The sequence below is a fragment of the Montipora capricornis genome, chromosome 6 (genome assembly GCF_036669925.1).
Source record: "Montipora capricornis isolate CH-2021 chromosome 6, ASM3666992v2, whole genome shotgun sequence".
Lineage (NCBI taxonomy): Eukaryota > Metazoa > Cnidaria > Anthozoa > Scleractinia > Acroporidae > Montipora > Montipora capricornis.
In genome coordinates, this window is record NC_090888.1 from 57,697,796 (window position 1) to 57,724,342 (window position 26,547).

Below are 26,547 nucleotides of genomic sequence, written 5' to 3' on the forward strand. Positions count from 1 at the left end.
ATTCGTCCGGACTTGGCCCGGCTGGTTGACTGGTGTTTTGTTCACTCATTACGCTCACAACTTCCGTAGATCCCGTGCCCGTCGCCAGTGTAAAGTTTCAGTATCTGTTGGCTATTTTTAGCACACTTAAAGCTTGGATACACACAACTTTAAAAAACCTACACGACGCTATACTACATGGCGGATCTCTCTCTTTGGATACCCATAACTCCGTGCGTTACATAGGTCCGCATAGCATACTTGTAAGACACTACACCTCGCACAATCAGCTATCTTCTCTCGCGCAGAATGAAAACATGTATAAAGGTTCCGATTACATGAACCGGGCTGGTCAGATTTGGCGAGATGTCTTTCAGCCCAGTATTACAAGAGGTGAGCCAGCCCGGCTTGGACTAAGTTTGGACAGACGTTTGTCTCGCTAAATTATTATTAAAATTCACCATTCTACAATTTAAAGAAGCCTTATGGTTTGCTATGTTATCCTTTATTTAAACATAAAAAACGACTATCCCATGGGCCATTTTGCTCTAAAGTGGAGTAATGTGGTTAGAAATCGCTGGCCCGGCTAACCGGGCTGTCCCGGTGAACGCGATTACATCGAAAAATCGCAGCCCGGTTAGTAATTCCAAACTTGATTTTTGGTGTTTTTGTCAGACGTGCCGGGATCTCGGCTAAACGAGCCAGCCCACCTAGCCGGGCCAGCCCGGCTCACGTAAAATTCTGGTTTTTTGGCAGCCTGGTCGTTCGTTTGTCACGTACACTTTTGTTTGTTCCGGCCATGTTTGCCCTAGTAAATTTACCTATTCCCGTGAAACGTTGGAAATCGGCCTGGACCAGTTCCTGTGTATAAGATGTTTATCATTTAAGAAATAAAAAAACACGCTCAGTGCATTGTTAAGTTAAATATAAGCACGAAAGAATTCTTTTTGCACAGTAGAGAATGCCGAGAATTCCAACTAGCCGTAATATTACTTCTCGAATGTTCTTAAAAATTCCCAAATGCTACGATTACTCAACACGAACAAAAACTTTTTTTCCCGTACTTATTTAAATGTTAAGCGATAAAATAAAATGAAAATAAAGTAAAATAATTAAAATTAAAATGGGATAGACAAAGAAACAAATCAACAGTCGAACTTTGCTATAATGTTTCTATAAATCCACAGTTTACAAATCCATGTTTTACAAATCTACCTTTTGCAAATCCAGTCCATGTTTTACGATAGGCCGTTTTCAACGGAAGAGCCTGCTTGCAGGCTAGTGATTTAAGATAGATAGGAATGTACTTCCTTCCAGTTAGCCTGAAGTTTTAAAATATGCTTTTACAGTGGAAACTGAGACTTATAAGTGAAATGCTGTATAATTTTTGCTGCGCAACTTAATCGTTTTCTTTGTGGTAAGATATGTAAGTAATCTTTAACTGCTACATTATCATTTTATTTGTGCAAGGTACTGTGTTGAGTAATGTTAAGAACAATTAAATTATAAGGTAAAAACGCGATCATTCAAGTTTGTCCGTATCGTTCATTTTCTAATTCTGATTGCGAGCCGTATCAATCAGGTTTTAGGACCCTTGGCCCAATATTTACAACGTGAAGCTGCCTTTTAGTTGAGGTTCTTTTCGTTGAAACGGTCTACGAGGCGACGACTTAAAGGAGAACTCCACCATGGATATATAATTGCTGTGCCCACCCTTTCTCTCCGCCTTTTGTACACTTCTTTTCCTTTCTAAGCGAATATGCAATGTAATATTACCAATTATTAAAAACTGGATCATTGGATAATGCAATTCGAGAGTTTTGATTGGCTACGCCATCATGGGTTATGAGCCATTATACCATGATCTACAAACACGGCAAGCATATGCGTGATTTTTGGGCCTTTTTATTTTTATTGTAGTCTAGTTTTCTATATTTTGGGGGCGTTTTTAATAAGACAATTATTCCACTCGCGCTTGTTGGACATGAGATGATTATAGCCAACTCGGCGCTACGCGCCTCGTTGGCTATCTATCATCTCATATCCAACGCGCGCTTATGGAATAATTGTTAAATATCAAATTCTATAGAAAAGGTGAAAAAAGTGGGACAAGTTTTAATTGTCTTTCCAAGCTTCAAGATCTTTCCTTCAAATTTAGTTCGTGCATAGCTCCGGTCGGCTAGTTTGTAGATGGCTGAGATAATGGCGATAAAGTTTGTTAAACTTGTGCTTGCATATTTAAGCCAAATTATCGATGACTTCTCCGTCGTCTATCTCGTGTGCGTAACTTCATTGCCGTGGTAGGTGAGTTGACATATCTACACCATTAGATTCCACAGCGCTAATTACGTTTACAGATTTACAGCAACAGCGGAACACTTTCTTTAACACCAGTTTGGCTCCCTGGCGAAATTGCTCGTTGAAGATGAAGTAAATCCATGGGTTTATACCACTGTTCGCATAGGTCAGAAACCAGCCTGCAAACACAAAATTATGTTGGCCGCAAATTTCTATTGAACCAAACATACAGGATAAGATTACAATTATCAGAGGAAGACGGCACACAAGCAACGCAGCAACAACAGCTACGAGCATTGTGAGGATCTTGTGGTTCATCTGCTCTCTTCGTTCTCGATTTGATGGCAGTTGGTTGCCTGGTCTCTTAGTTCGGTTCAGTTTTATCGCGATGGCGATATACATAGCGATAGCCATAAGGAGAAACGCGAAAACAATGGAGAAGCAAAACAAGAGGTAGACGACGATAAATGACTGCAGCTCGAAATCAAGAGTGCAAACGAGATATCCAGGCTCTATCTCAAAGACTTTGGTCACTGGTAATGGTGGTATAGAGGATACTATTGAGAGCAACCAGTTTGCAACAATTGCGTACTTTGCTTTGGTAAGAGTAATTTTTCTTTTCAGTGGATAAAACACCAGAAACAAACGATCCAAGGCGATAGCAAACAGGCTAGCAGTGGAAACAAGTACGGATAATTGACCAAGGAAGACTGATAAACAACACAGTGCGAGGCCAGCAACTCCGCTGACAAGCCATCGATAGTGGTAGGCTGTTGTTATTGCAAACTGTGGCATGCAATATACAGTGAGAATGATATCCCCGAAAGCCATGCTGAAAATGAAATAGTTACTCGGTGTACGCATTCTGTGATTGGCGTTCTTGAGTAATACTGCTACCAGTAAGGCGTTTCCGGATAACGAAACGAGAAAGAGTAAAAGAAAGCCCGTAAGTTTGAATCCCGTGGCCAATTTGTCAATGTCGTTCTGCAACCACAGCGAAGCGTTATTTGTTGTATTTGCACTGCTCTCAATGCTTAAGCTGTACACGGTATACGCTATAGATGTGGGTGCGCTTTTAGCTGTACCAGACACGTCTTCCATCGTCGACCTTTCTTTTAACGTATGAATAGTGAAACAACGCTTAGTTGCTTCGGCAATAAATAAATATTGAAAGTCTTCTTTAGGCGAAATCGCGAAGGTTGTTTTTGCTCCTTCGAACCGATTACATCTTTGGCAAGAGAATTTTGAAACCGGTCTAAATTAAGAAAATTATCTTCTGCCGCAGTTTTGCTGATCTTGGCTCAGTATAGGTAAAAAATTGCTTTTGTTATTCAAATGTTCCAGCCACAGGAACAAAAGATCCTTTGTTTCGACAGCCAATGAGGCTCTGGTTGGCACATAATGAGAAAAGGTGACGTCAACGATATCTTCCCTATTTGATCATCTGTCCTTCAAGAAATGGTATCTTCAATGCATCATTATTTGAACTTGAAACTTTTAGCAATTTTCCTCCCTCTTTCGTCCTCTTCTATTTACCTTGCATTCGTTCAGGTCCCTGTTTTATTTGTTCATCAAAATTGGCTGGCTTTTAAGAGCACCGAGGCATTGATAAAAGGGACTCTTGGAAGATGATTAAAACTTTGACCGATAATGGCAAACTTGTTAGATGACATAAATTAAAGCACCATTTTCAACAACGTAATTAAAACGCAGTTAGGACTGTAATTCAGTGCTCAAGTTTCAAATTTTCCATTTGAAGATTTGGGATTTCAAAGGAGTTTTTAAAAGAGTGTACTTGCCGGTCATTGTAGCTTGCTGCTTATAAGTCATTTATTCACACCAGTGCTGCTTTGGAAATATCCATTGCAGGATTATACTTTGAAATACTTGTGCCACATTTAATTATAATTTTAAGCCTTAATTCACACAGTGTTTTTATAATTACAAAATGCAGTGTACAAAAAAGGAAATTAATTTCCGGATGATCGATGAACGGAAAATGTTAGCTTAGTCAAATCAACGCAGTTCTATTCTCTGGGAAAGAAAGCCGCAACACTGTGGCAGTGAATCGAATACGTTTTTCCACTCACAACGCTTTCATTTAATCCACTACAGACTGCCGATATGCCGCAAAAAGATCACCTTTCTTAATTAAGAGATGAAAAATAAAACTGTAAAAGAAAACCAAAAGGGAGCTAAAACAAGTTAAGGAAGAAAAAATAATTATGTACGGCAGCTAAAACCAGTTCGCCTAAACCAATAGAGTTTTTGACCAGCTTCGAAGCTTCATTTGACGTTCGTTGTTTAGAATTTTGCGTTTCTTAAGGTGGTCGGTTACTCTTTAAGCTCAGACTAGAGATATGTTGGAGGTAAATTGTTTTCGCGAAACATATCAAATATGACTTTTTTTTCGTTGATATGAAAATTTTTGAGAGCTTTTTAAAGGTGGAATTTCGATTTCATACACCAAGAGAGACTTTTTCAAATCGAAGTTTGAAGAGAAGCAGGTTTTTTTACCGCTAGTGTTCGTCTTCACAGTTGTAACTGGTTTTACACAGAAAAGCGAAGTCCCGTACCTTATACTTTCACGCCACTCGATATAGGTTGTGGGGTTTTGGGGTCGTAAGTTGTCCTGAAATGCATATAGCGTACATGTATGTTTTTAACTTCGAGTCAATATCTTGTCGACATTGTTCATGTAATAAGTTTTCTCGCTTTATAAGCCAAGGCGACAGAGCTTAGGAGAAAATGGGGGAATTCACTCAAAAGAGACACTTGTAATATCACTGGCAGTACTAAATCCTAACATTACTCAACAAAAATAACAGTATTATTCATGTTTTTTTAATATTTGTTTTTCTTTAATATATGTTTTAAAACTAAAGGAGACACTACATTTAGCTCTCTTGCCGTGCACCATACAATTTCACAAGTCACTCATGAGTCAACCACTGAACAAAAGGAGGAAAGAACTTATATGATCCAGACAAAATGGGAAATTTCGGCGGTGAACATTCTCCAGACCTGTTTGAGGATATCTTCCATGCTACAATGTATTTACAATAATGAAAGGATTTTTCGTGAACCAAGAGTAAAAGTAGTTGCTGTACTACTGCACAACTTCAGTTTCTTTATAAATCAGGTATGGCTACCATTTCTTACAAACAAAAACAATGATAAAACCATCATTTACTAAGACATTAAGTTGCTTCTAATGTCAGGCAAGTTTAATTTATTGTTTCCGATATTCCCTCAGACTCTGTGAATATTGGTGAATGAATACCTCAACTTCATCTGGGTTTTTATTAACCGATATTCACCTTGCCTTCGGTGAATAATAATTGTTAATAATTATTATTTGGTGTTCATACTAATTTTTAGTGTTAAAGAATTTTCAGTCAGAGGTACACATCTAACTAAAGCTGTAAGGCATATTATTATTATTATTATTATTATTATTATTATATAAAGTACCTAAAGTGTTTGCATGCTCCCAAAAATTTTCTGCACATGTGTTTTTGTAGCCGTTTTGCAAACTCAGATTTATGTGAAAAACTTGACCAATATGGTTACTCTGTTACAGTAATGTACTTTTCTGGGCTGTTCCACAACTGATCAGGACAATATTGCACACGCACTGAGTGGATGACGCTTTGATGCAGATTTCCTGGAATGGTTTCTGCAAAAATATTTGCGAGGAACAGCAACAAAACCCTCGAACAGATCGATGGCATTTCACAGTAAAAGGTCACGTGACGTGGAAAATTGTAAATCCCAGGTGTTAAGAGAATTCAACTTTGTGGCTGAAGTTCACTCACAGTTTATCAGCAGCAAGAAACCCAGTGGGCGATTTTATACGATCAAAGTCGTAGGACCGCGTTACAGTCCTCATTTTACGTTATTATTCTCTAGCCAATCAGCGGTTTTTCGCGCGCGCCGAAGTGTATGCCAATGTGACCGACAATGTGACCAGTATCACGTAACCATATCAGGGGCTTAAGTTGAGCTCATCGAGGCTCCCGTTGAGTTGACGCTATAGCTAGTTTACAGCATACATCTATGATATTGGACATCAATGTTACGGTCAATTGACACCTGTCAAAACAAGGCATCCGCTGACTAGTATAACGTGACCATATCGCGAGCTAAAGTTGGGCCTGATAGAGATCAGCTGTTTTTTGTTTTTGTTTTTTTTTTGAAGTTGACAGCTGACCAGGGATTGGTTGTTGATTGGATCGCAGGCTCAAGCCGGGTGAGACACTCAACGAGGCTTAATTTTTCGCGCTCTTTCTGTGGCTCGACGCGGCTACACGTCCATGCTACGTCACCGAAAGCTCTTGACAGTCGATGCTTTTCGTGTTCAGGTACCGACGGTTTTGAAAAAATATTTTTCTTGCATTTTGCGCTGGTTTCAATAATATAGCTGTTGTCAGGACACACTGGTGGTTACGTAGTTATTCAAGTCAAGCATTGGAGGGATATAAACTTAAGCTGAGTGTTTATTTTAATTTGTTTAGGGCTGCTTTTAGCTCTGAATTGCAGTTTTTGGTACAAGTCTTAAGATTTTTAATTTTAAATCTACTAAGGTTGCAAGATGCCTGGACGGCCTATGACAGAAGAACAGAAACGAAAGAAGAGAGAAAGAGAGCAAGAACGACAAAACGGTACACCAATAATCAAAGGCATGTGTGCCTTGACTGGAACAAATACAAATACACCAAACTTGTGGAACAAATACCTACGTTTCCGGTTGGAAGCGAGTTGCTTCAAGAGGCTACTGATGCCTTTGCTCTGTTTGCTAATGCTAATACTGAACTTAATCACAGGCGTAGAGAGTTGATAAAGCCTGACCTGCATCATGACTATAAGCATTAATTTTGTGCTCCTCATCCCTTGCCATCACAGATCAATTTTTTGGGGATGATTTACCAAAGCAGGTAAAAGACGCGACAGAAGTCAATCGTGTTGGTAAAAAGGTTACAACAAATAGTGGCTCATCCTCCAGGTGTCATTCGGATTCTAGAAATTTTAGAAATTCTAGAAACTACATGTCACACTCTTCAAGTGGTGGACGAGCACACCGTCAGGCCAGGAGGCCTTTTTTTAGGCTGGGCCTTCCACGACCGACAAACAAACCCCCCGAGCGAAAGGATGACAAAGCAAGGAAAGTCAGACTAGACAATAAGAGTCTGCATCATGTTTCTAATGTTGATGTTAAGGTGAACAAAACTCTACATTTGTCTAATGACGGTGTTGCTGGCTGACTGAAACATTTTTCCTCTCATTGGCAGAATATTACATTTGATCATTTTATTCTTGATAGTGTGACTCAGTACAAAATTAAATTTGCTGCTGAGTGGTGATATCCACGACGTTGGTGTGTCTGGCACTTCTTCTATGATGTCCTTGCTAAGGAGATCATCCAATTTGAGATCTACTTTGTCCCTTAGTCCAAAAGGGAGTCTACGTACTTGCTGAGCTACAGGTTTAACTTCTTTATTAATGTGTAGCTTGAGGCGATAATCCTTTAGCTTTCCAACCCCAGTGAGTATGTCAGCATAACTCTCCCGGATGTCCTGGTCGCACCCCTCTTCCACTATGGAACAAATATTAGTAATGTTCTCTGGTCTTACGCGTAACACGTTAAGCTTTTCGGCTGTTTTCCTTCCTGTTCCCTTAATGACCGTGAACTCATCTACACACTCTGCTCCGTTATCTTCACATACTACCTCTGCCACAAATGTTCCTACGACCTCGAGCGGTTCCTTCTGTCCGTACGCAAATAACTTCTTATCCGACACTTCGGATTCGCATTTGATCCGATCTGTTTCATATTATTTCACGTGTTATAGTCAATCAGGTTACATGATACCCCAGAGTCAATAAGTACACTGTCTAACACAACTCCTCCCACCTTGAGTGTAATTTCTCCAACTCTCAGCCCTCCTCCAACAGTAAATGCAAAACCATCTCCTTCTCCAGAGACCCCTTCTGCTACTAGATAAGCTTTGTTCTTAGTTTCTGGAACGATCCCCTTCTGGCTACTCGACGACAGTTTCTTGTTTCCCCAACAGACCCGCAAAATGTCCACGAGGTCCATACTTTCCACACTCTTTATTCTTAGTTGGGCAGCACGAATCCCTTGCGAAATGGCCTAGACAGTTGCAGTTGTAGCATGCTTTGGGTTGTTCGGCCCCAGGCCCTCGCGATCTGATGTTTGACCCTCCTTTCTTAGGGTCACGCTCTCTTCCCTTCGTTTGGAACTTTTGCTGTTTAACTGAATTAACTTGATCTCTGCTACTAACCGGTGACTTTGCTCATCGACTCCATCTGCGCGTCTACAGCTTCATGACTTCTTGCAATGTCTTGTAAATCTTTTAAAGTAGCATTTGTTTTCTCCAGAAACTTTCGTCTGAGCCTGCCGTCTCAGCATTTCTCTATCAGTTGGTCCCGAATCATCTCATCCACGTTCGCAAATTCACATGTAATCGCCTTCTGCCTCAGCCTGCAAACAAACTGGTCTACTTTCTCATGTGATTGCTGCTCCATTTGCCTGAAAACATGGCGTTCAAAAGGCACGTTTACTTTCGGTACAAAATAGCTATCCAATAGCTCCACAACATCTTTGTAATCTCTTAATTCTTCCTCCGGACCGGGAAGCGCGTAATACAAATATTGAACTTCTTGTCCTGCGGTGTGCAACAAGAGAGCAACCTTCTGACGATCTTCCACAATACCTTTTGCCAACACAAAAATCGAACGAGCGTTTTCCAACGCGTCCAACGTACCGATAAAGTGTGGGGTTCTGCCCTGGGTTTGAAACAGGGTAGACTTCGTACTTCATTCGTCCGGATCGCTGTTGGCTGACTTGGCCCGGCTGGTTGACTGGTGTTTTGTTCACTCATTACGCTCACAACTTCCGTAGATCCCGTGCTCGTCGCCAGTGTAACGTTTCAGTATCGGATGGCTATTGGGAGCACACTTAAAGCTTGGATAAACACAACTTTAATAAAACTACACGAGGCTATACAACATGGCGGATCTCTCTCTTTGGATACCCATAACTCCGTGCGTTACATAGGTCTGCATAGCATACTTGTAAGACACTACACCTCGTACAACTTGATCAGCTATCTTCTCTCGCGCAGAATGAAAACATGTATAAAGGTTCCGATTACATGAACCGGGCTGGTCAGATTTGGCGAGATGTCTTTCAGCCCAGTATTACAAGAGGTGAGCCAGCCCGGCTTGGACTAAGTTTGGACAGACGTTTGTCTCGCTAAATTATTATTAAAATTCACCATTCTACAATTTAAAGAAGCCTTATGGTTTGCTATGTTATCCTTTATTTAAACATAAAAAACGACTATCCCATGGGCCATTTTGCTCTAAAGTGGAGTAATGTGGTTAGAAATCGCTGGCCCGGCTAACCGGGCTGTCCCGGTGAACGCGATTACATCGAAAAATCGCAGCCCGGTTAGTAATTCCAAACTTGATTTTTGGTGTTTTTGTCAGACGTGCCGGGATCTCGGCTAAACGAGCCAGCCCACCTAGCCGGGCCAGCCCGGCTCATGTAAAATTCTGGTTTTTTGGTAGCCTGGTCGTTCGCTTGTCACGTACACTTTTGTTTCTTCTATGTTTGCCCTAGTAAAATTACCCATTCCCGTGAAACGTTGGAAATCGGCCTGGACGAGTTCCTGTGTATTAAGATGTTTATCATTTAAGAAATAAAAAAACGAGCTCAGTGCATTGTTAAGTTAAATATAAGCACGAGGGAATTTTTTTTGCACACTAGAGAATGCCGGGATTTCTAACTAGCCGTAATTACTTCTCGAATGTTCTTAAAAATTCCCAAATGCTACGATTACTCAACACGAACAAAAACTTTTTTTCCCGTACTTATTTAAATGTTAAGCAATAAAATAAAATGAAAATAAAGTAAAATAATTAAAATTAAAATGGGATAGACATAGAAACAAATCAACAGTCGAACTTTGCTATAATGTTTCTATAAATCCACCGTTTACAAATCCATGTTTTACAAATCTACCTTATACAAATCCAGTCCATGTTTTACGATAGGCCGTTTTCAACGGAAGAGCCCGCTTGCAGGCTAGTGATTTAAGATAGATAGGAATGTACTTCCTTCCAGTTAGCCTGAAGTTTTAAAGTATGCTTTTACAGTGGAAACTGAGACTTATAAGTGAAATGCTGTATAATTTTTGCTGCGCAACCAAGAGAAAATGAGGGGACAGAGAAGGAGGCTCAAGGCGTTGGCCGGGATATGTTATGTCCACGAAAGTTATTTTTAGACGAGCGGAAGGCTGTCTTCCGAGACGTCCGCATGCAGTCTTGCCTCGCTCTCAGGTTCTTAGTGAAAAGAGAAAATGATGGCGCGCGTGGAAGGCTGATGAATATATATTTTCTTTCAAACATCGGACCGAGGTTGGCCTGCATGCGGACGTCTCGGAAGACTTCCGCTCGTCTAAAAATAACTTTCGTGGACATGACATATCCCAAGGGCTGGACCGGGAGCCTCCTTCTCTGTCCCCTCATTTTCTCTTGGCGCAACTTAATCGTTTTCTTTGTGGTAAGATATGTAAGTAATCTTTAACTGCTACATTATCATTTTATTTGTGCAAGGTACTGTGTTGAGTAATGTTAAGAACTATTAAATTATCATTCAAGTTTGTCCGTATCGTTCATTTTCCAACTCTGATTGCGAGCCGTATCAATCAGGTTTTAGGACCCTTGGCCCAATATTTACAACGTGATACTGCCTTTTAGTTGAGGTTCTTTTGGTTGAAACGGTCTACGAGGCGACGACTTAAAGGAGAACTCCACCATGGATATATAATTGCTCTGCCCACCCTTTCTCTCCGCCTTTTGTACACTTCTTTTCCTTTCTAAGCGAATATACAATGTAATATTACCAATTATTAAAAACTGGATCATTGGATAATGCAATTCGAGAGTTTTGATTGGCTAAGCCATCATGGGTTATGAGCAAGAGATTATGAAGGTAAGAGAAGTAATCCCTCATACTACTGGCCCTATTCCCATCGTAATCCCTGTTAAGTTATTTTTAGATCTCCTGCGAGATCCGGTATTCCCACGAGGGTTAACTGATAGCCAATCACATGTCCTCATTTTTACCAATGTTGACAGCTGAGCGAATTCCCACGCAATGATCGCGTCGTTCGCGATTTACCATCAAACAAAAATTGCGGAGGATGGTGAGACAAACGCGTATATACATTTTGTGGACGAACGTGACTTGTTGACTACAGAGCTAAGCGATTACAATGACTTATGTTTTGAAACCTGTATCTTGGAAGGAACGAGTTATGTAACCGACAGGATTTTGTACAGAATGGCAAATGGAAGACTATAGTCGATAAGTACGATCTCTCTGACTTTAATAAACGCATTCTCGGTTCCCTTTGCGGGATTAAAATATGATGACTTAATACTTATATGGTGATAAAGTAGACAGATAGAGCTCAACAACAGTACCAAACATGAAAGGAAAACTTGAATCAAGTGTCTGATAAAAATTTTTGAACCCGTGTTATCGGATTCAAGTGAATTTGCAAAGCACGTATGTTAAATATAGCTGTCTCCTTAAAAAAAGATTTAACACGGTTTCGTATATGGCACAACCTTGAATGTGGTATCATTGAAAACTAGACAATTAAGCGATTTCAGTTATAGATGTTTGAAACCTGTATCTTGAAAGGATTGAGTTTTATAAGCGACAGAATTTTGTAAACATTGGCAATTCGCAGACTACAGTCAACAAGTAATATATCGCTGACTTGGTTAACGCGTTCTTGATTTTCTTTGCGGGATTAAAATCTGGCGACTTAATTCTTAGATATTCATAAATTAGACAGATATCAGACATGAAAGGAAAACTTGAACAGACAGTGCGATAAAAACGTATGAACAAGTGGTATCGTATGGAAGTAAATTTGCAAAGCACGCATGTTAAATATACCTGCATCTTTCAAAATTATTAAACTCGGTTTCGTACGTTAGACAGTTTTGAAATTGGTGTCACTGTAAACAACACAGTTAAGCGATTTGAATTATATATCTTTGCATCTTGTATCTTGAAAGTAACGAGTTTTATAGGTGACAGAATTTTGTACACAATGAAATATCGCGGACTACAGTCACCAAGTAATATATTCCTGACTTGGTCAACGCGTTCTCGATTTACTTAGCGGACTTAAACTATGGTGACTTAATTCTATGACATTCATAAATTAGACAGCTAACGCTTTCAAACAGTACCACACATGACAGGAAAATTTTAATTGACCGCACGATAAAAATTTTTAAAACCGTAAGATCGGATTGAAGTCAATTTGCAACGCACGCGTAAAATATAGCCCCCTCTTACAAATTATTTAACATGGTTTCCTACATTAGACAAACGTAAAATTGGTATCAGAGTGAATTATACAGTTAACCGATTTCCATGATATATGATTGGAAACTGTATCTTGACGGGGACGAGTTTTGTAAGCGACACAATTTTGTAGACGATGAGAAAGTGCGCACTAAAATGGACAAGTAACGCAATGCAACCAAGGTAAACATATCTGCGTCTGACAAAATTATTTAACACGGTTTGACAGATTGGAAATTCTTCAAATTGGTATCACTGTAAACTAGACAGTTAAGCAATTCGAAGGATGTATTTTTGAAACCTGTATCTTGCAGACAATCAATTTTATCAGGCCATGAAACTCAATTTTGAAAACGGTAAGTGGCATCGTACAGAATTTGCTGCACTTTCCCTCCTCCACGAAACTTCCACTTAACGCGCGCGGTAACATTATCCGCGGGAAAATTGATATCATCTAAAAATAACCTAAGAGGGATTACGATGGGAATATGGCCAGTATGAGGGATTACTCCTCTTACCTTTATAATCTCTTGGTTATGAGCCATTATACCAGGATCTACAAACACGGCAAGCATATGCGTGATTTTTGGGCTTTTTTATTTTTATTGTAGTCTAGTTTTCTATATTTTGGGGGCGTTTTTAATAAGACAATTATTCCACTCGCGCTTGCTGGATATGAGATGATTATAGCCAACTCGGCGCTACGCGCCTCGTTGGCTATCTATCATCTCATATCCAACGCGAGCTCATGGAATAATTGTTAAATATAAAATTCTATAGAAAAGGTGAACAAAGTGGGACAAGTTTTAATTGTCTTTCCAAGCTTCAAGATCTTTCCTTCAAATTTAGTTCGTGCATAGCTCCGGTCGGCTAGTTTGCAGATGGCTGAGATAATGGCGATAAAGTTTGTTAAACTTGTGCTTGCATATTTAAGCCAAATTATCGATGACTTCTCCGTCGTCTATCTCGTGTGCGTAACTTCATTGCCGTGGTAGGTGAGTTGATATATCTACACCATTAGATTCCACAGCTTCAATTACGTTTACAGATTTACAGCAACAGGGAAACACTTTCTTTAACACCAATCTGGCTCCCTGGCGAAATTGCTCGCTGAAGATGAAGTAAATCCATGGGTTTATACCACTGTTCGCATAGGTCAGAAACCAGCCTGCAAACACAAAATTATGTTGGCCGCAAATTTCTATTGAACCAAACATACAGGATAAGATTACAATTATCAGAGGAAGACGGCACACAATCAACGCAGCAACAACAGCTACGAGCATTGTGAGAATCTTGTGGTTCATCTGCTCTCTTCGCCCTTGATTTGATGGCAGTTGGTTGCCTGGTCTCTTAGTTCGGTTCAGTTTTATCGCGATGGCGATGTAAATGGCGATAATAGCCATAAGGGGCAACGCAATAACAATGAAGAAGCATAACAAAAGGTAGACGACGATAAAGTCCAGCAGCTCAAAATCAAGAAAGCAAACGGGATATCCAGGCTTTATCTCAAAGACTTTGGCCACTTTTAATGGTGGCAGAGAGAGTACTATTGAGAACAACCAGATTGCAACAATTGCGTACTTTGCTTTGGTAAGAGTAATTTTTCTTTTCAGTGGAGAAAACACCAGAAACAAACGATCCACGGCGATAGCAAACAGGCTAGCAGTGGAAACAAGTACGGATAATTGACCAAGGAAGACTGATAAACAACACAGTGCCAGGCCAGCAACTCCGCTGACAAGCCATCGATAGTGGTAGGCTGTTGTTATTGCAAACTGAGGCATGCAATATACAGTGAGAATGATATCCCCGCAAGCCATGCTGAAAATGAAATAGTTACTCGGTGTATGCATTCTGTGATTGGCGTTCTTGAGTAATACTGCTACCAGTAAGGCGTTTCCGGATAACGAAACGAGAAAGAGTAAAAGAAAGCCCGTAAGTTTAAATCCTGTGGCCAATTTGTCAATGTCGTTCTGCAACCACAGCGAAGCGTTATTTGTTGTATTTGCACTGCTCTCAATGCTTATGCTGTACACGGTATACGCTATAGATGTGGGTGCGCTCTTAGCTGTAGTAGACACGTCTTCCATCGTCGACTTTTCTTTTAACATATGAACAGTGAAACAACGCTTAGTTGCTTCGGCAATGAACAAATATGGAAAGTCTTCTTTAGGCGAAATCGCAAGGGTTGTTTTTGCTCCTTCGAACCGATTACATCTTTGGCAAGAGAATTTTGAAACCGCTCTAAATTAAGAAAATTATCTTCTGCCGCAGTTTTGCTGTTCTTGGCTCAGTATAGGTAAGAAATTGCTTTTGTTATTCAAATGTTCCAGCCACAGGAACAAAAGATCCTTTGTTTCGACAGCCAATGAGGCTCTGGTTGGCACATAATGAGAAAAGGTGACGTCAACGATATCTTCCCTATTTGATCATCTGTCCTTCAAGAAATGGTATCTTCAATGCATCATTATTTGAACTTGAAACTTTTAGCAATTTTCCTCCCTCTTTCGTCCTCTTCTATTTACCTTGCATTCGTTCAGGTCCCTGTTTTATTTGTTCATCAAAATTGGCTGGCTTTTAAGAGCACCGAGGCATTGATAAAAGGGACTCTTGGAAGATGATTAAAACTTTGACCGATAATGGCAAACTTGTTAGATGACATAAATTAAAGCACCATTTTCAACAACGTAATTAAAACGCAGTTAGGACTGTAATTCAGTGCTCAAGTTTCAAATTTTCCATTTGAAGATTTGGGATTTCAAAGGAGTTTTTAAAAGAGTGTACTTGCCGGTCATTGTAGCTTGCTGCTTATAAGTCATTTATTCACACCAGTGCTGCTTTGGAAATATCCATTGCAGGATTATACTTTGAAATACTTGTGTCACATTTAATTATAATTTTAAGCCTTAATTCACACAGTGTTTTTATAATTACAAAATGCAGTGTACAAAAAAGGAAATTAATTTCCGGATGATCGATGAACGGAAAATGTTAGCTTAGTCAAATCAACGCAGTTCTATTCTCTGGGAAAGAAAGCCGCAACACTGTGGCAGTGAATCGAATACGTTTTTCCATTAAAAAACTCACAACGCTTTCATTTAATCCACTACAGACTGCCGATATGCCGCAAAAAGATCACCTTTCTTAATTAAGAGATGAAAAATAAAACTGTAAAAGAAAACCAAAAGGGAGCTAAAACAAGATAAGGAAGGAAAAATAATTATGTAGGGCAGCTAAAACCAGTTCGCCTAAACCAATAGAGTTTTTGACCAGCTTCGAAGCTTCATTTGACGTTCGTTGTTTAGAATTTTGCGTTTCTTAAGGTGGTCGGTTACTCTTTAAGCTCAGACTAGAGATATGTTGGAGGTAAATTGTTTTCGCGAAACATATCAAATATGACTTTTTTTTCGTTGATATGAAAATTTTTGAGAGCTTTTTAAAGGTGGAATTTCGATTTCATACACCAAGAGAGACTTTTTCAAATCGAAGTTTGAAGAGAAGCAGGTTTTTTTACCGCTAGTGTTCGTCTTCACAGTTGTAACTGGTTTTACACAGAAAAGCGAAGTCCCGTACCTTATACTTTCACGCCACTTGATATAGTTTGTGGGGTTTTGGGGTCGTAAGTTGTCCTGAAATGCATATAGCGTACATGTATGTTTTTAACTTCGAGTTAATATCTTGTCGACATTGTTCATGTAATAAGTTTTCTCGCTTTATAAGCCAAGGCGACAGAGCTTAGGAGAAAATGGGGGAATCCACTCAAAAGAGACACTTGTAATATCACTGGCAGTACTAAATCCTAACATTACTCAACAAAAATAACAGTATTATTTGTGTTTCTTTAATATTTGTTTTTCTTTAATATATGTTTTAAAACTAAAGGAGACACTACATTTAGCTCTCTTGCCGTGCACCATACAATTTCACAAGTCACTCATGAGTCAACCACTGAACAAAAGGAGGAAAGAACTTATATGATCCAGACAAAATGGGAAATTTCGGCGGTGAACATTCTCCAGACCTGTTTGAAGATATCTTCCATGCTACAATGTATTTACAATAATGAAAGGATTTTTGTGAACCAAGAGTAAAAGTAGTTGCTGTACTACTGCACAACTTCAGTTTCTTTATAAATTAGGTATGGCTACCATTTCTTACAAACAAAAACAATGATAAAACCATCATTTACTAAGACATTAAGTTGCTTCTAATGTCAGGCAAGTTTAATTTATTGTTTCCGATATTCCCTCAGACTCTGTGAATATTGGTGAATGAATACCTCAACTTCATCTGGGTTTTTATTAACCGATATTCACCTTGCCTTCGGCGAATAATAATTGTTAATAATTATTATTTGGTGTTCATACTAATTTTTAGTGTTAAAGAATTTTCAGTCAGAGGTACACATCTAACTAAAGCTGTAAGGCATATTATTATTATTATTATTATTATATAAAGTACCTAAAGTGTTTGCATGCTCCCAAAGTTTTGCTGCACATGTGTTTTTGTAGCCGTTTTGCAAACTCAGATTTATGTGAAAAACTTGACCAATATGGTTACTCTGTTACAGTAATGTACTTTTCTGGGCTGTTCCACAACTGATCAGGACAATATTGCACACGCACTGAGTGGATGACGCTTTGATGCAGATTTCCTGGAATGGTTTCTGCAAAAATATTTGCGAGGAACAGCAACAAAACCCTCGAACAGATCGATGGCATTTCACAGTAAAAGGTCACGTGACGTGGAAAATTGTAAATCCCAGGTGTTAAGAGAATTCAACTTTGTGGCTGAAGTTCACTCACAGTTTATCAGCAGCAAGAAACCCAGTGGGCGATTTTATACGATCAAAGTCGTAGGACCGCGTTACAGTCCTCATTTTACGTTATTATTCTCTAGCCAATCAGCGATATTTCGCGCGCGCCGAAGTGTATGCCAATGTGACCGACAATGTGACCAGTATCACGTAACCATATCAGGGGCTTAAGCTGAGCTCATCGAGGCTCCCGTTGAGTTGACGCTATAGCTAGTTTACAGCATACATCTATGATATTGGACATCAATGTTACGGTCAATTGACACCTGTCAAAACAAGGCATCCGCTGACTAGTATAACGTGACCATATCGCGAGCTAAAGTTGGGCCTGATAGAGATCAGCTGTTTTTTGTTTTTGTTTTTTTTTTTGAAGTTGACAGCTGACCAGGGATTGGTTGTTGATTGGATCGCAGGCTCAAGCCGGGTGAGACACTCAACGAGGCTTAATTTTTCGCGCTCTTTCTGTGGCTCGACGCGGCTACACGTCCATGCTACGTCACCGAAAGCTCTTGACAGTCGATGCTTTTCGTGTTCAGGTACCGACGGTTTTGAAAAAATATTTTTCTTGCATTTTGCGCTGGTTTCAATAATATAGCTGTGGTCAGGACACACTGGTGGTTACGTAGTTATTCAAGTCAAGCATTGGAGGGATATAAACTTAAGCTGAGTGTTTATTTTAATTTGTTTAGGGCTGCTTTTAGCTCTGAATTGCAGTTTTTGGTACAAGTCTTAAGATTTTTAATTTTAAATCTACTAAGGTTGCAAGATGCCTGGACGGCCTATGACAGAAGAACAGAAACGAAAGAAGAGAGAAAGAGAGCAAGAACGACAAAACGGTACACCAATAATCAAAGGCATGTGTGCCTTGACTGGTATGATCAGTAAACTTGTGGAACAAATACCTACGTTTCCGGTTGGAAGCGAGTTGCTTCAAGAGGCTACTGATGCCTTTGCTCTGTTTGCTAATGCTAATACTGAACTTAATCACAGGCGTAGAGAGTTGATAAAGCCTGACCTGCATCATGACTATAAGCATTAATTTTGTGCTCCTCATCCCTTGCCATCACAGATCAATTGTTTGGGGATGATTTACCAAAGCAGGTAAAAGACGTGACAGAAGTCAATCGTGTTGGTAAAAAGGTTACAACAAATAGTGGCTCATCCTCCAGGTCTCATTCTGATTCTAGAAATTCTAGAAATTCTAGAAACTACATGTCACACTCTTCAAGTGGTGGACGAGCATACCGTCAGGCCAGGAGGCCTTTTTTTAGGCTGGGCCTTCCACGACCGACAAACAAACCCCCCGAGCGAACGGATGACAAAGCAAGGAAAGTCAGACTAGACAATAAGAGTCTGCAGCATGTTTCTAATGTCGATGTTAAGGTGAACAAAACTCTACATGTGTCTAATGACGGTGTTGCTGGCCGACTGAAACATTTTTCCTCTCATTGGCAGAATATTACATTTGATCATTTTATTCTTGATAGTGTGACTCAGTACAAAATTAAATTTGCTGCTGAGTGGTGATATCCACGACGTTGGTGTGTCTGGCACTTCTTCTATGATGTCCTTGCTAAGGAGATCATCCAATTTGAGATCTACTTTGTCCCTTAGTCCAAAAGGGAGTCTACGTACTTGCTGAGCTACAGGTTTAACTTCTTTGTTAATGTGTAGCTTGAGGCGATAATCCTTTAGCTTTCCAACCCCAGTGAGTATGTCAGCATAACTCTCCCGGATGTCCTGGTCGCACCCCTCTTCCACTATGGAACAAATATTAGTAATGTTCTCTGGTCCAACGCGTAACAAGTTAAACTTATCGGCTGTTTTCCTTCCCCTTAATGGCCGTGAACTCATCTACACACTCTGCTCCGTTATCTTCACATACTACCTCTGCCACAAATGCTCCTAGACCTCGAGCGGTTCCTTCTGTCCGTACGCAAATAACTTCTTATCCGACACTTCGGATTCGCATTTGATCCGATCTGTTTCATATTATTTCACGTGTTATAGTCAATCAGGTTACATGATACCCCAGAGTCAATAAGTACACTGTCTAACACAACTCCTCCCACCTTGAGTGTAATTTCTCCAACTCTCAGCCCTCCTCCAACAGTAAATGCAAAACCATCTCCTTCTCCAGAGAACCCTTCTGCTACTAGATAAGCTTTGTTCTTAGTTTCTGGAAGGATCCCCTTCTGGCTACTCGACGACAGTTTCTTGTTTCCCCAACAGACCCGCAAAATGTCCACGAGGTCCATACTTTCCACACTCTTTATTCTTAGTTGGGCAGCACGAATCCCTTGCGAAATGGCCTAGACAGTTGCAGTTGTAGCATGCTTTGGGTTGTTCGGCCCCAGGCCCTCGCGATCTGATGTTTGACCCTCCTTTCTTAGGGTCACGCTCTCTTCCCTTCGTTTGGAACTTTTGCTGTTTAACTGAATTAACTTGATCTCTGCTACTAACCGGTGACTTTGCTCATCGACTCCATCTGCGCGTCTACAGCTTCATGACTTCTTGCAATGTCTTGTAAATCTTTTAAAGTAGCATTTGTTTTCTCCAGAAACTTTCGTCTGAGCCTGCCGTCTCAGCATTTCTCTATCAGTTGGTCCCGAATCATCTCATCCACGTTCGCAAATTCACATGTAATCGCCTTCTGCCTCAGCCTGCAAACAAACTGGTCTACTTTCTCATGTGATTGCTGCTCCATTTGCCTGAAAACATGGCGTTCAAAAGGCACGTTTACTTTCGGTACAAAATAGCTATCCAATAGCTCCACAACATGTTTGTAATCTCTTAATTCTTCCTCCGGACCGGGAAGCGCGTAATACAAATATTGAACTTCTTGTCCTGCGGTGTGCAACAAGAGAGCAACCTTCTGACGATCTTCCACAATACCTTTTGCCAACACAAAAATCGAACGAGCGTTTTCCAACGCGTCCAACGTACCGATAAAGTGTGGGGTTCTGCCCTGGGTTTGAAACAGGGTAGACTTCGTACTTCATTCGTCCGGATCGCTGTTGGCTGACTTGGCCCGGCTGGTTGACTGGTGTTTTGTTCACTCATTACGCTCACAACTTCCGTAGATCCCTTGCTCGTCGCCAGTGTAACGTTTCAGTATCGGATGGCTATTGGGAGCACACCTAAAGCTTGGATAAACACAACTTTAACTAGATGCTTCTGTGAAGCATACACTGGCTTGCCTGTGGTACGTGCTACAGAAAATCAGAAGGCACTGAATTGTGTGGTATTGAAATACAGCATTCCAGTCTCTGAAGAATAACAAATAAAAGAGAAGCGAGAAACATTGGCTTCTGGGCTGACATGTTGATAATTTTCAAGTTCCCTCACAACTTCTTTTCACCACAAGTGTGCCCTATGAGCATCCGAAAACTTTGTACTACTAAACTTCACTGAAGTCAAGTCCTGTCTCGCGGGATTAGTGTTGGGATGGGAGACCAAAACAATAAACCCCTCATAAAAAACAGAAACATCTGACCGAAAATACTATTAACGCTAACAAATGCGAACTCAGCAAGGTAAATATTGATACACAGTCTTCAGAAAGAGCAGAAGGAAGTTTCCCAGACGGTCGATCGAGAATAAAATATTTACGACATGAAAACAACATTAATTTTGAACTGTGAATATAGAATATAAAAAGTTACGATCGGCGACAAACATTTTGGGAGATTTTTGCTACGTTCAAGTAAATTGCAAAATCGAAAGTGACGTGGCCGGAATTCAGCGGGCGCCGTGATTAAGTTACCGCGGCATGTTTACTCGCCAAACAGTGAAGCATTTGTGTCAAATGATGGCAAGATAAAGGGGTTTTTGTAAGTTTCTTTTTCTGTCAAGTGTTATAAAGTTTGACAATGAAATGAGCGAAGTCAAAACAAAGATCACAATCGCCCAACTCTTGTTTATGCAAAGTCAAAATTTACTCTCCAAGACGCGTACGACGTTATTTATCACCAGGTAATTCCATCATTTTGGAAATAGCAGCTACTTTATTATTCATCTGCGTCACAAGTTTTCATTGATTTTGGGGCTCATTTTGTTGAAACTCAAGCACGCTTCCAACAGGCCTGTGAACCCTTCCTGCTTACAGAGCAATACTAAAAAACTTCTCCCATATCACATTTGAACCTTAAGCTCGAAAATTTAATACACAACATGATATTATAATTCACAAAGGCAGAAAATACCACAGAATCCTTTTCCAGCGAAATATTTATTGAAACAAACAACATATTTGCGCTTGGAGGCGCAAACCTCTTCTTATTTCATTGCGTGCGTGAAGACAAGAAACTGTGTCAAATTACCATGTACTTCAGGTAAATGCAGCTCACTTTGATTTCGTCTCGACGGGCGATAGATTGTTGTCGAAGTCCAGTGCTCGTCGCTTTTGAGATTCCTGCCTATTTAATCCAACTGACTTTCTATTATTGAGCTCCATAAGGGTATATTTTGTTTAAGGATCCACTAAAACGCCATTCGCGTTACATGACTTTCGACGCCATTGCAGGCTAAGTTAATGATTCTACTGTGTCCACCAGAGAAATCTACGCATTTCCACTACCCTCTCGATCCTAAGAAAATACTCGCAGAAGGCTCTATCCACAAAGACCTAACTTACCAGGGAGTGACAGGCAAGACTTTTACCGACACGGAAAATAACAAAAAAACCCACGAAATGAAACCGAGATTCCGACTGGGTTTGGCAACCCAGTAATAAAACTACACGAGGCTATACAACATGGCGGATCTCTCTCTTTGGATACCCATAACTCCGTGCGTTACATAGGTCTGCATAGCATACTTGTAAGACACTACACCTCGTACAACTTGATCAGCTATCTTCTCTCGCGCAGAATGAAAACATGTATAAAGGTTCCGATTACATGAACCGGGCTGGTCAGATTTGGCGAGATGTCTTTCAGCCCAGTATTACAAGAGGTGAGCCAGCCCGGCTTGGACTAAGTTTGGACAGACGTTTGTCTCGCTAAATTATTATTAAAATTCACCATTCTACAATTTAAAGAAGCCTTATGGTTTGCTATGTTATCCTTTATTTAAACATAAAAAACGACTATCCCATGGGCCATTTTGCTCTAAAGTGGAGTAATGTGGTTAGAAATCGCTGGCCCGGCTAACCGGGCTGTCCCGGTGAACGCGATTACATCGAAAAATCGCAGCCCGGTTAGTAATTCCAAACTTGATTTTTGGTGTTTTTGTCAGACGTGCCGGGATCTCGGCTAAACGAGCCAGCCCACCTAACCGGGCCAGCCCGGCTCATGTAAAATTCTGGTTTTTTGGTAGCCTTGTCGTTCGCTTGTCACGTACACTTTTGTTTCTTCCATGTTTGCCCTAGTAAAATTACCCATTCCCGTGACACGTTGGAAATCGGCCTGGACGAGTTCCTGTGTATTAAGATGTTTATCATTTAAGAAATAAAAAAACGAGCTCAGTGCATTGTTAAGTTAAATATAAGCACGAGGGAATTTTTTTTGCACACTAGAGAATGCCGGGATTTCTAACTAGCCGTAATTACTTCTCGAATGTTCTTAAAAATTCCCAAATGCTACGATTACTCAACACGAACAAAAACTTTTTTTCCCGTACTTATTTAAATGTTAAGCAATAAAATAAAATGAAAATAAAGTAAAATAATTAAAATTAAAATGGGATAGACATAGAAACAAATCAACAGTCGAACTTTGCTATAATGTTTCTATAAATCCACCGTTTACAAATCCATGTTTTACAAATCTACCTTATACAAATCCAGTCCATGTTTTACGATAGGCCGTTTTCAACGGAAGAGCCCGCTTGCAGGCTAGTGATTTAAGATAGATAGGAATGTACTTCCTTCCAGTTAGCCTGAAGTTTTAAAATATGCTTTTACAGTGGAAACTGAGACTTATAAGTGAAATGCTGTATAATTTTTGCTGCGCAACCAAGAGAAAATGAGGGGACAGAGAAAGAGGCTCAAGGCGTTGGCCGGGATATGTTATGTCCACGAAAGTTATTTTTAGACGAGCGGAAGGCTGTCTTCCGAGACGTCCGCATGCAGTCTTGCCTCGCTCTCGGGTTCGTAGTGAAAAGAGAAAATGACGGCGCACGTGGCAGGCTGATGAATATATATTTTCTTTCAAACATCGCACCGAGGTTGGCCTGCATGCGGACGTCTCGGAAGACTTCCGCTCGTCTAAAAATAACTTTCGTGGACATGACATATCCCAAGGGCTGGACCGGGAGCCTCCTTCTCTGTCCCCTCATTTTCTCTTTTCGCTACTTAATCGTTTTCTTTGTGGTAAGATATGTAAGTAATCTTTAACTGCTACATTATCATTTTATTTGTGCAAGGTACTGTGTTGAGTAATGTTAAGAACAATTAAATTATCATTCAAGTTTGTCCGTATCGTTCATTTTCCAACTCTGATTGCGAGCCGTATCAATCAGGTTTTAGGACCCTTGGCCCAATATTTACAACGTGATACTGCCTTTTAGTTGAGGTTCTTTTGGTTGAAACGGTCTACGAGGCGACGACTTAAAGGAGAACTCCACCATGGATATATAATTGCTCTGCCCACCCTTTCTTTTCTTTTGTACACTTCTTTTCCTTTCTAAGCGAATATACAATGTAATATTACCAATTATTAAAAACTGGATCATTGGATAATGCAATTCGAGAGTTTTGATTGGCTAAGCCATCATGGGTTATGAGCCATTATACCAGGATCTACAAACACGGCAAGCATATGCGTGATTTTTGGGCTTTTTTATTTTTATTGTAGTCTAGTTTTCTATATTTTGGGGGCGTTTTTAATAAGACAATTATTCCACTCGCGCTTGTTGGACATGAGATGATTATAGCCAACTCGGCGCTACGCGCCTCGTTGGCTATCTATCATCTCATATCCAACGCGCGCTCATGGAATAATTGTTAAATATCAAATTCTATAGAAAAGGTGAAAAAAGTGGGACAAGTTTTAATTGTCTTTCCAAGCTTCAAGATCTTTCCTTCAAATTTAGTTCGTGCATAGCTCCGGTCGGCTAGTTTGTAGATGGCTGAGATAATGGCGATAAAGTTTGTTAAACTTGTGCTTGCATATTTAAGCCAAATTATCGATGACTTCTCCGTCGTCTATCTCGTGTGCGTAACTTCATTGCCGTGGTAGGTGAGTTGATATATCTACACCATTAGATTCCACAGCTTCAATTACGTTTACAGATTTACAGCAACAGGGAAACACTTTCTTTAACACCAATCTGGCTCCCTGGCGAAATTGCTCGCTGAAGATGAAGTAAATCCATGGGTTTATACCACTGTTCGCATAGGTCAGAAACCAGCCTGCAAACACAAAATTATGTTGGCCGCAAATTTCTATTGAACCAAACATACAGGATAAGATTACAATTATCAGAGGAAGACGGCACACAATCAACGCAGCAACAACAGCTACGAGCATTGTGAGAATCTTGTGGTTCATCTGCTCTCTTCGCCCTCGATTTGATGGCAGTTGGTTGCCTGGTCTCTTAGTTCGGTTCAGTTTTATCGCGATGGCGATGTAAATGGCGATAATAGCCATAAGGGGCAACGCAATAACAATGAAGAAGCATAACAAAAGGTAGACGACGATAAAGTCCAGCAGCTCGAAATCAAGAAAGCAAACGGGATATCCAGGCTTTATCTCAAAGACTTTGGCCACTTTTAATGGTGGCAGAGAGAGTACTATTGAGAACAACCAGATTGCAACAATTGCGTACTTTGCTTTGGTAAGAGTAATTTTTCTTTTCAGTGGAGAAAACACCAGAAACAAACGATCCACGGCGATAGCAAACAGGCTAGCAGTGGAAACAAGTACGGATAATTGACCAAGGAAGACTGATAAACAACACAGTGCCAGGCCAGCAACTCCGCTGACAAGCCATCGATAGTGGTAGGCTGTTGTTATTGCAAACTGAGGCATGCAATATACAGTGAGAATGATATCCCCGCAAGCCATGCTGAAAATGAAATAGTTACTCGGTGTATGCATTCTGTGATTGGCGTTCTTGAGTAATACTGCTACCAGTAAGGCGTTTCCGGATAACGAAACGAGAAAGAGTAAAAGAAAGCCCGTAAGTTTAAATCCTGTGGCCAATTTGTCAATGTCGTTCTGCAACCACAGCGAAGCGTTATTTGTTGTATTTGCACTGCTCTCAATGCTTAAGCTGTACACGGTATACGCTATAGATGTGGGTGCGCTGTTAGCTGTACCAGACACGTCTTCCATCGTCGACTTTTCTTTTAACATATGAACAGTGAAACAACGCTTAGTTGCTTCGGCAATGAACAAATATGGAAAGTCTTCTTTAGGCGAAATCGCAAAGGTTGTTTTTGCTCCTTCGAACCGATTACATCTTTGGCAAGAGAATTTTGAAACCGCTCTAAATTAAGAAAATTATCTTCTGCCGCAGTTTTGCTGTTCTTGGCTCAGTATAGGTAAGAAATTGCTTTTGTTATTCAAATGTTCCAGCCACAGGAACAAAAGATCCTTTGTTTCGACAGCCAATGAGGCTCTGGTTGGCAAATAATGACAAAAGGTGACGTCAACGATATCTTCCCTATTTGATCACCTGTCCTTCAAGAAATGGTATCTTCAGTGCATCATTATTTGAACTTGAAACTTTTAGCAATTTTCCTCCCTCTTTCGTCCTCTTCTATTTACCTTGCATTCGTTCAGGTCCCTGTTTTATTTGTTCATCAAAATTGGCTGGCTTTTAAGAGCACCGAGGCATTGATAAAAGGGACTCTTGGAAGATGATTAAAACTTTGACCGATAATGGCAAACTTGTTAGATGACATAAATTAAAGCACCATTTTCAACAACGTAATTAAAACGCAGTTAGGACTGTAATTCAGTGCTCAAGTTTCAAATTTTCCATTTGAAGATTTGGGATTTCAAAGGAGTTTTTAAAAGAGTGTACTTGCCGGTCATTGTAGCTTGCTGCTTATAAGTCATTTATTCACACCAGTGCTGCTTTGGAA

The 26,547-nt window shown here is 40.2% G+C and overlaps 4 protein-coding genes across 5 annotated transcripts in view; all 4 read right to left on the reverse strand.

Annotated features, from left to right (window-relative positions):
- Window positions 1-1,128: 1,128 nt before the first annotated feature.
- LOC138052609 (orexin receptor type 2-like) lies at window positions 1,129-3,609 on the reverse strand. The gene has a single exon (XM_068899147.1). It carries the CDS (start codon window positions 3,376-3,378, stop codon window positions 2,269-2,271), a length of 1,110 nt encoding a protein of 369 aa, XP_068755248.1. The 5' UTR covers window positions 3,379-3,609; the 3' UTR covers window positions 1,129-2,268.
- The window catches only part of LOC138052608 (neuropeptide receptor 22-like), a 52,867-nt gene continuing 27,448 nt past the window's right edge, over window positions 1,129-26,547 (reverse strand). The window contains exon 2 of one of the 2 annotated variants that reach the window (XM_068899146.1): window positions 1,129-1,257. The gene's annotated coding sequence lies outside the window, so the exon portion shown is untranslated. Of the gene's footprint in view, window positions 1,258-22,271; window positions 23,350-26,547 lie in introns of those variants that run through there. The other variant, XM_068899145.1, reaches the window with a different exon arrangement.
- Window positions 13,333-14,970, reverse strand: LOC138052607 (orexin receptor type 2-like). Its single transcript, XM_068899141.1, has one exon. The coding sequence runs from the start codon at window positions 14,806-14,808 to the stop codon at window positions 13,675-13,677; it is 1,134 nt and encodes a 377-aa protein (XP_068755242.1). The 5' UTR covers window positions 14,809-14,970; the 3' UTR covers window positions 13,333-13,674.
- LOC138054190 (neuropeptide receptor 22-like) lies at window positions 24,680-25,792 on the reverse strand. The gene has a single exon (XM_068900682.1). The coding sequence runs from the start codon at window positions 25,790-25,792 to the stop codon at window positions 24,680-24,682; it is 1,113 nt and encodes a 370-aa protein (XP_068756783.1).